Consider the following 10,678-nt stretch of genomic DNA (forward strand, 5'->3'; position numbering starts at 1 on the left):
CAATGCAATAAATGGCACTTAATTTCGAGTTTTCTACACAAAGATATGGTCATACTAAAATTATTACCTAATTTTTTGAAAAAGTAGGATTGTACCAGGATCTTAGGATTCTATGACTTGGTTCATGATCCTATCAATCTTGATAAATTAATGCCAAATTTAGATCCTAGTTATGATCCAGATTGTTATATCCTAACAATTATGCTTGTTGCTTTTCATTGATTTCGTCCTAATATTTACATACAGGAATATTTCAAGGGTAAATGACAAAAAGAGTCCTTAGCCTTATCGCGAAACACATTGAGTCCTCCAAGTTCAATTTATGTTAATTAAAACCCGTCACATTTTTTCTAAATTATTATTATTATTGTTCCTTAGATCACTTTATTATTTGGCTTCTTTAAGATCAACTAACTTCCCACAGATTATCCAAAACCTATTGTAACTTAGTATACATACCCATACCTTTTTTTTTTTTTTGTAATATGCATACCTATAATTAAATATTCCATGATCAATTATAATATGAGGGTTTCAGCTGATTGTGATAACAAAACTAGTTGTTAAAATTCAAAATTTTAATAGTTTGACATTGTTATTGCAATTGGACCCCCAACTTGGTGCTTTTGGGGATTCTTTTTTTTGAGTGGAGTTAGCTGATAAAGTTGGAATAGTAGTTCTAAAAGGAAGATCATGACTATAATTTGGAATATATTTGGATTGCTATTATTACTACAATTGTGGGCAGAAAAAAAAATGCCGGCATTGTTTGGTGCTAATAAGAAAGAAGTAGCAGTGGTAGGTCAATGAATGTGAGAATAGCTTATGATTTGCTACTTCCTAAATTTCATGTTATGTTTTGAGTGACTATCTCTAGATTTCACAATATATTCTTTCAACTAAAATTGCCCATTTTAAATCAAATGTGGTTCAGAATAGTTAAGGACAATAGGTGACAAGGAAAGAGAGGAGAGATAGAGAGAGAAAGAGAGAGGAGAAGGGGATGCGAGAAAAAGGGAGAGAAAGGAAGAAGAATGGGAGAAAAATGAGGAAGAGAAGGAAAAGAGGTGGTGATTAGTGGAGAAGACGGGAAATCAAGGGGGTAAGGGAGAAGTGGTAGTGAAGTGGAGAGAAAAATAAAAGAGAAGGAAAAGAAGGATCATAGGTCATAAACAATGTAAAAATATTTTAAAAACAATCTAAAAGTATCAACAGTTTTATAAAACAACTAATATGGTCAATAGTTTTAGACAAATGCTCCAAATAATACATTATCCAAACGCAAGTGACTTGCATGAATGTGCGTGCTTCATGTGTGTATGAAATTATTCATTCAAATCTACCAATAAGGGAATAAAAGCAGTGGAAATTATACCAACATGAGTGTTGTAGGTGGCACTACTAGTAATGATAGTGTTTGTGTAGAAGGATAGCATTAGGAAAAGAAAGGGATAATTAATTTTGGGGGCTTTTCTAATAGGGTTTTAAATTTTAAACAAATACCGCAAATAATACACCATCTAAACACTAAAGATTAAATTTGTAGTAGAAGTTTCCATATGATTTTTGGCACAGGGATTTCAATAACTAGGTATATATAGGCACCTATAAGTCTTAACATGTTAACCTACTCAATTATCTTATGGATTATCACAAACCTTAACCATCCACTATCTATAGAATCACTACCTTTTTTTTTTATTATTAAAATATGGAGAAAGATCATTTAAATTAAGAATGACAATAAAAGTTATAATTTACCACTATCGAATTGCCTAAGGGTCAAATTCAATAATTCATGGCTTTTAAAGGTCATTACTATACCTACATTGAATTTTTGGGCTGAAAATCTAGCATACAATGTACATAAATAAACAATAATTTTCAATTGGATCCTTTTTACTTAAGATTAACTTCCTTCCAAGCTACACCATATTTTGAAGCACATATTTCTTATTATTCGAGTTTTCTATCACAATTGAGGAAATTGGTTACCCTATTTCAAAATCGATTATCTGAAAACATGTACGAATATTGACTTGTAATTTTCAAACCAAAAAATTCTTAACTTTTTGGTACTATTTTACATTCATATTGATCATATTTTGAAAATCAAGATACTCAACCAAATACATAACATAAGACAACAAACTATAACTATTTCATATTAGCATAAGATTCACTCTTACAAAGTAACTGTGAATTTAAAAGTAATGTATTTATTTGATAAATTGGTAGTAAGATGTGATAGTTAATATTCTTGATTCGCATACTTGTAATTTGAATTATAAATGAGAATATTAGGGTGCTTCAAAATACAAAAAAAAAAAGAAAAAGAAAAAGAGGAGCTTGATAGCAAAGTTGCTTCAAAAAGGAAGGAATGTAATTAAGTAACAAAAGGCTTGTATATTTGTCATTCATGCATTACCACACTACAAGAAAAAAAACCTATGCCAACACCTATAAATAGCACTTTTGCTCAAATGCCATGTTTACTAAATTATAATGGCATTCGGAACTTTGCAGTTTACTAGGTATATTTAAAACGACGTGGTCTTTATCCTATTTTAAATATTTGGTAAATAGATGCTGGTAAACTCCACTTATCCTGACACTCATGTTTTAACACTTTTAATGAACTCTACATAAGACAATGTTGAATGCCTTTTATTACCTGATTTGCCTTTCAATATCGGTATTAAGCAGTAACACAACTCCGTTACTTTCATCTTTCTTTCTCACTCTTCATAGTTCATCCATGACCTATTGTAAATTTTTCATTCCACACAACTTTGTAGCCCCCCTCCTGCCAAATACTTATATCAATCTACATAGTTTAATCAATATTAGAGTAGTTTATCATGTTTTGTCTCATAAATTAGTTTTGGGTAACAATCAATTAGATGGATTTGCTAGGGTTCTTATAGGTGCAAAATTATATTCAATGCATAATTTATGCAGGTAAAATTGAATACTATATCTATTATATATTGATCATTTGTTGTTTTTTTTTTTAAACTTAATTCTTATTTTGGTTTGTTAATACTCTAGGGTATTATTGCCAAAAGGACGTAAGAGGTGAAGAAATAACTGATCGAGGAGGATAAATAGACTGTGGACTTCTCAACATGGCGGGAACATTGTGAAACTAGAGAAGTGTGAAAAGTCAAGGCAAGGGTATGGATTCTTTTTACTCAATATTGAATTTCATTGTACCCTAATTAGATTCCGACCATTTAGCTTTTAACATTCTCAAAAAGAACAGGCTATATATTTTAGTCAAATAAATTATATAGTATTCAATTTTAGAGAATTGGAGTAAACTAGAGCTTGAGAAGCATGGTTAAAAAATCATTTAGTTGTGCCATTCATCTCGCATGGTCACCTTCGCTACAACTTGTTTTTCTTATGCCTTGCTTCAATTTGCTTATTGTTATATTTCAATTTTGAGGATTAAGCCAAGCATGTATCTTAGAGGATAGTAAAGTCTTCTTTTAATTTTTCTTTTTTGCATTACCTCCAGTTCCTATGTGCTAGAGTTGATTAGTTTCTGGTTGTTCATTTTAACCTTTTTTTTTAAAGTTTAGCAAGATTACAAGATGATGGTCCTTTCGTGTTAATGTATTTATATTGTTTTTGTGAAACATTAATTGTTTCTGAAAATCTAATAGGATGTTGAATGAATAAAATTTACAACATTGAACATCTTCAACTTTAGTTGATGCAATTCATGACGTTTGCCTTTTACATATATGAATTTCATTCATACAGTCTAAGATAGTTCATTATATATGGTTATCATTTGATTCTAAGTTTATTTATGGTGATACGTTTTGTAACTTTCACGGATGAAATTAGTATACTATGTGATTTTGGCCTTATATATATATATATATATACTCTTTTTGGTCCCTATTACCAGGTGAGTGAGGATTTTGTTTTGGAAGAGTTTGGTCTTTTCATTAATTTTCATTATTTTGTTCTAAAGTTTCATATCTAGGTAGATTTAATCTCTCCGTTGTTGGATGAAATGAACTTGGTTGTGAGCAAGTATTTAGCACTTTTATTTGTAAAATCATGATTAACTGGTCATTAATTATGATTATCCAATTGTATTAGATCATCAAAAAGAGTTGAGATTTGACACTAGTTTAAAAAAGTGCTAAATCGAGAGAGTTCATTCACGAGAGTAGAAGAGTACATTTGTGATTTTTTATCATGTAATTTTCTAGAAATTAATGAGCAAATAGTTGATTTCAAAACCACAAAAGTAGGCATGAACTGGTTATAGGAATAATTGATTTGCTACGAGAGTAGGTTTCACGTACATTAGAAATCATGCCATGCTTAGCCAAGGTGATAATTTGTGATTATCAGGTCATTTATCTAGCATGTTTAGAGAGAAAATCGATTCTAGCAGCTACTTTCATGTTTGTTTCTTTATTTAATTTATGTTTCTCAGTGTAGTGTTATACACTTGCAGTAGCGGAAGTTTGAGTCTAATTTAAAACTCCTCGCCACATTTATAATAGGAAAATTCACACCATTTATTGTTTAGTATAAACGTTTCGGGCATCACAAGAAAATTTCGGAGGAGTTGCATTTTCAAAAAACTTGATCATTCAAGACTAATTGAGTGAATTAGTCTTGGAAATGGTAAAGGAACTTATTGGTGATTCAAATTAGAAGATCAGGCGGGGTGGGCAAAATTATCCGCTAACCCGAAAACCCGTCATATCCGATCCGAAAATTAGGATATCCGATTTTTATTATTTGATCGGGTCAAAAAAGGGTCGGGTACCCGCTAAGATGCGGGGCGGGTTATGGTCACATAATTAAAAATCCGCGGGTACCCGATCCGCCCCGCATATATATATTTTATTTTATTTTTATTTTTATACACACACTATAAAATAATAAGAACTAAATAAATAATTTTATTGAACAAATTGCATTACAAATATGAGAGACTATAGTTTATTTACAAGATTCATTTGTAGAGGTCATGACCTTATATTTTATAGAAAAAAGTTTAATTAATGTGGAACATATATATAAAAAATTGTGCTACTTGTTTCAAACTTTTATTAATTTCGAATTCTTTTAATTTTTTTCCTTTATCTTATATTTTCTTCACATGCTTGTTTCTTGGTGGGAAACCTTTTTTTAGAAAAATTTTTTTTTTCTTAAATCTTAGATGAATGTGCAAAATATAAAATTAAATTGGTATAAATCATTTTTTTAATTAAATGATAAATGGGGCGGGGCGGGTACCCGTTGACCCGACCCTATCTCAGCGGGTACCCGATTATAGGGTACTCGCTGATATGCGAGACGGGTAAGGGTAAAAAAATAATTGACCCGTAGGGTACTCGCTGGTATGAATGGGACGGATACCCGACCCGCGCCCGCCCTGAGATCAGCTAATTCGTTGAAAGGTAAATGTTGAAACAAGTGACAATCTAGTGGATCCGCCCAGAGATGTCATGATTGAGAAACATCCAAATAAGTGAAGCCGGCCCGTATATATCTTTTTTAATGGGCCTAAAAATGGTGGTATTCACCGGTACAGAATGATTATGCTTTATCAGTACGTGAATAAAGTATGGTATAAAATACACGGAACTCTTCAATCCTATATCATTTAAAAATACCTAGATGCTTCAAAAAAAAAAAAAAAACCTAGAGAATTTCAAATTATCTGAAATATGGACATAAACCATCAATATTAATAGAAAAATTTGAAATTTCCGTACTACCCTTACTTCCTAAGTAACAGAAGTTAATTTAGGAGCTTAATTGCACTTTTAAAAAATTCATTTAATTTATTTTAGAAGAACGTTAGTTGAGGGGCATAATTTCAATTTGAAAAAAAAAATGTTTCTTCCCCAATTAAATCACATCTGAACAATCAGACCAAAAATTCTCCCTCTTTCCTGTTATTTTTCCCTTTCTCGTTCTTCTTCTTTTCTACAACTACAGTTTTTTTTTCCCATTTTTTTTTACAGCCGTAGTTTGCCTCAAACTCGTGCCTGTTACTATTTTTTCTTGTTAGATTGGTACCATATTTTTGCTCTACAAGTCATTGGGTTGGTCCTGACATAAATTAGATTAATTTTTTTCTTTAAGATTTGTGCATACTTAATTTAGGTAATAAATTTGAATTCCATTTTGGATTGATCGTGGCCCTTGTGTATTTTGTCAAAACAAATTAATTATGGTTACGTCCGAATTAAAGTTTAGAAATTTGGATTCATTTTACATATTTCTTTTGTAAGGATGCAGTTTGGGCCAGATGAAGTCTTGAGACTTATCTCATCAATTACTCAACTCATATAATAGATTAGCCCAAATTCATTCAATATTTAATGAAAAATAATAAAATCCTTGCTAAACCTTTCAAGATAAATTTTCCCATTCATTAATTAATTTATACTAGATATCTCCTAGAGTCTATTCATGTAATCTTGCTATATCTTCCATATATGGCAAATGGATTTTAATGAATAATTACATTTAAATGTTTAGCAGTAATCACGAAGCATGAGCTACTAAGATGATTTTGATGTATACACTAATTATGTTTCGCGTTTTGTGCTATGTTGATTTTGTTTTTGTTTTTTTTTTTTCCGAAACGATAGAATTTTATAACTTGAGAAAGTTTTACACTTTTGGAGCAAAGGCTCCTATCTTTACAAGAGTGCATTTAGCACTACAAAGTGGCATAATTCCACTCCAAATCACAAAAATTCAACAGAGCAATTTTGCTCAAGCTATAGCATAAGCTATCATTGTCTTCATTCAATCTTCCAAAAGAGCACATTCGAAACCATAATGACATTTGCTTGACATCCTCTAAAATGACATCTAACGCTATATTCCATGCTTTCCCTCTTTGGAACTGTGCCATCATGTTTTTATTTTCAAACCTTATGTTGATTTTCCTCCATTCTTTCCTTGCTGCCTTGACCATGCATAATCTCACTGCCTCTGCCAGGTCTTGATCTTTGTTCCCTGATGATCTCTCTCTTAGTGACCAGGCTGCTATTCCTTGGTTTGCAGCATTCAAGGCTGTGATGCCAATGCCAAAGGAACTATTTCCTTTCTGATGTTGGATTGCAAGCTTCAGAGTTACCGCCTTCGTGTCTGCTTGTTCCCCTTGTCCACTTTCCTGTTGCCTTCTTGTTTCTGCTGTGCTCCTCCTCTGATTGTGTTGAACTGCATCCAGGTACTCCTTCCATTCTGCAGTTGCCTTTTCACTTACTTTAAAAGGCTCCTTTTGCAATGAGTTGAAAACTCTTGCATTTCTCGCTTTCCAAATCTGCCATAGCACATTAACTGTTAAGGCTATGCGATCATCCCCTTCGTTCCTAGCTCTTGCATTCATCATCATATTCCACCACTGTTTGAAGCATCCAGTTTGGTCTTGAAGTCCATCCCACTGTACCAGTGCAAATTTCCATATTTCTTTTGCTTTCTTGCACTGCAGTAGTACATGTTCGATGGTCTCCATACTCTCTCCACACCCACAGCATACTGGTTCTCCTTTTTTTGTTCTGTTGAAAATCTGAGCCTTGACTGGTAATCCATTGTTGATGCATTTCCACACAAATATTTTCATTTTGTGTTTGATAGGCATCTTCCATAGAGCTTCCCACAGTTCCTTGTTTGTTTGTTTGTTGATAGCTGCATCCTTCCTCTCTGCTTCGTTTTTCCTTTTTGTCCATTTCCTTTTGTTGCAGGATTTTGTATCCATTTGCCACTGTGTATTGACCATTGTTGTTGTGCTTCCATATCATGCTATCTTCCTGGTCAGACCAACTTATTGGAATGCTCAAAATGTGTTCTGCATCTTCCTTGTGAAACACCTTGTAAATCAGATTTCTGTTCCACCTGTGTTGGGCCATGAGTTGTGAGACTTTTTTCAATTCACTGCCCTCTGGTTTCTGTGTCCTTATCCTTCCATCTCTACCATTGTTAATCCATTTATCATCCCAGATGTTAGTGCCTTTTCCGTTTCCCACTTTCTTTTGACAGCCATCCTTGATCACCTCTCTGGCACTCATAAGACTTTGCCAAATCCAGGATGCATTCTTTGGCACTTTTCCTTCTAGCACAGACCCTCCTGGGAAGTATTTCTCCTTCAATACTTTACTTACCAACAGATTTGGTTGTGTCATTATTCTCCATACCTGTTTTGCCAGCAAAGCTTTATTGAACATTTGAATATCCTTGAATCCCATCCCACCTTCTGCCTTGCTCCTGGTGAATTTATCCCATGCTATCCAATGTTGCTTGTCCTTCATTTCTTTTTGTCCCCACCAACATCTTGCCATCATGGTGCTAATGTCCTTGCAGAGCTTCCTAGGGAGTTTATAACAGGACATAGCATACGTAGGAGTAGCCAATGTCACTGCTTTCATCAAGGTTTCTTTCCCAGCTTGGCTGAGCAATTTTGTCTTCCAGTGGTCCATTTTCTTTCTGATCTTGTCCTTTATGAAACTAAATATTTGCTCTTTGGTCCTTGTGATGCCATATTTGCTCTTTAGCTATGTTGATTTTGTTTGTGATGCCATTATATAGAGTGATTATATATATTTACCACTTTTATATTGGTAAAAATAGTACATTCTAGTGATTTTCTTTTACTTATTTTTATTGTTATTTTTATTTAGCATAGTTTTTTAATAATTTTTTTTTACAATTTCTAGAATACTAGATGCTTTAAAGTATGCGTCATAGACTATGACTGGAATCGCCGCTTTAAACCGTGCTTCCTCCTTGGAAATTTGAACACAACTTCTTCCATTATCTTGACTGATTAAGTCACCACCTCCACCGTCCACCCAGGATAAAAGGTTGGGGATTTGAAATCCCAGAGTTTACAAGGTACAGAAGTTTCTGATGTAACTGAGATAGAGATCATCAATTGTAGTAGATGATCACGTAGATTTATTTATTCAACATGACAACAACACAAGAAGAGCACTCGAACTGAGTACTCATTGCATGCTTCCCCTGTTGATTCTACACCAATTCAAAGAGAAGCCGCACAAGTCTTTTACACATATAGGAAATCAACCATAGCATACTAAGGTAATAATATAGGTGTCACGGATCCTGTGTCACACCCTTATTTATTTAGCATTAATTTTCGACCTCATCTACGGAATGTAGCTTCAGGGGTCTACGGATGTAGCTTCAGGGGTCTCCTCAGCAGTTCGACAGCATTTTTGGCAGCGTCCATGGAGGTGCCAGCGGCAGCAACGATGTCTGCAACGATCTGCGGTTACGGTATCCTCATCTCCAGATGTAGCTTCAGGGGTCTCCTCAGCAGTTCGACAGCATCTTTGGCAGCGTCCATGGTGCCAGCGGCAGCAACGATGTCTGCAACGATCTTCGCTTATGCTATCCTGATGAACCTCACCTGAACTGGCATCGTGGACGCCAGTGGATTTCACGCTCTTCTGATCTGTGTCAAGACACATGGAGACATAAATATTTGGAGCTTTATCTTAAGCTGCGAACGTTAGGTGACCGGTTAGGCTGAAAATTTGCTAGATGTACGCAAAGAAAAGAATACCATGGATTAAACAAAACAGTCTAGGCATATAAGATAGTGCGACTTGGATATGAATTATTTTGCTTTAATAGTCTATTCAATAAATTATAATTAGAAGCATTTAATTTGGTTTTCGACGTTAGTTTAACCTTTAGTGTGACACTATGGAACGTGTATCCTTACAGCAAAACTATAAGGATGCATGAAAAATCAGATGTGCCACTAACCATTGATAGAAGCAACCAAAATTTACTTTTGCTAAACAATGAAAAAGATAATAGCACATTAATATGACTTGCTTGATAATATACAAATAGCCTTCCACAAAAATTCACATCCCAATAATGAGTCTCCTAATCTCCATTCATTTGAGTATTTAGGTGCAGCCAAAAAAAACAAAAAAGGAAGAAAATAAAAAAAAGGGGGCTAGATACCTGCAGCTGTTGCATCAAAGGAAATGAGGAGCACAAGTGCAAAGAGAACACCAAAAAGAAAGAGCAAATTTTTTGAAGATGCCATTTGATCACAAGCTCACTCAAAATGTAAGTAATGTGCTAAATTATTGCTATAGAGTGATAAGTGCATGGAGTTGCAGCCCTATTTATAGGAACTAGGGGGGAACACCACGCCTGGCGTGGAATGAATATTTTAGGGTTAATTTCAAAAACCTCCCTTGAGGGTTTTCATAATTTCACTAGCACCCTTGTTATATCCAATAATACAATGAGCTCCCTTCTGATGTTGATGGGACCTATTTGGGTTTGTTTGGACAGCTGATTATTTTCCCAAATATATTTGTTTACATCATCATTACAATTTCCAATATACATTTTTATCTTCCCAATTACCTTTTTATCTCATATACATCACATCACAAAAAGTGTTACAGTAAAAATATTTCAAATAACTTACAATCCAAACAAACCATATCATCAGGGGGAAATTGACCATAATGCCCTCACTAAAATAGCTTTTTTAAACATTATCTTAGAAGCACAATATAATCTTCCAATCTTACCAAGATACCATCAAAACCTGGTGCCAAAATTTAACAACTTTACTAAAAGTAATTTCTCTGTTGGTTGGTGAGCCTTGGAGAAGAGCTTTAGGAGCTGA

At 33.9% G+C, this 10,678-nt stretch overlaps 1 protein-coding gene across 1 annotated transcript; it reads right to left on the bottom strand.

The window, feature by feature from the left end:
- Window positions 1–8,898: 8,898 nt before the first annotated feature.
- On the bottom strand, window positions 8,899–10,130 carry LOC113737804 (CYC02 protein-like). Its single transcript, XM_027264975.2, has 2 exons — window positions 9,997–10,130; window positions 8,899–9,472 (listed from the first exon to the last, which is right to left on the bottom strand). The coding sequence occupies exons 1-2, from the start codon at window positions 10,079–10,081 to the stop codon at window positions 9,180–9,182; spliced, it is 378 nt and encodes a 125-aa protein (XP_027120776.1). The 5' UTR covers window positions 10,082–10,130; the 3' UTR covers window positions 8,899–9,179.
- Window positions 10,131–10,678: the final 548 nt, after the last annotated feature.

Source organism: Coffea arabica, chromosome 3c (genome assembly GCF_036785885.1).
Source record: "Coffea arabica cultivar ET-39 chromosome 3c, Coffea Arabica ET-39 HiFi, whole genome shotgun sequence".
NCBI classification, from domain to species: Eukaryota; Viridiplantae; Streptophyta; class Magnoliopsida; order Gentianales; family Rubiaceae; genus Coffea; species Coffea arabica.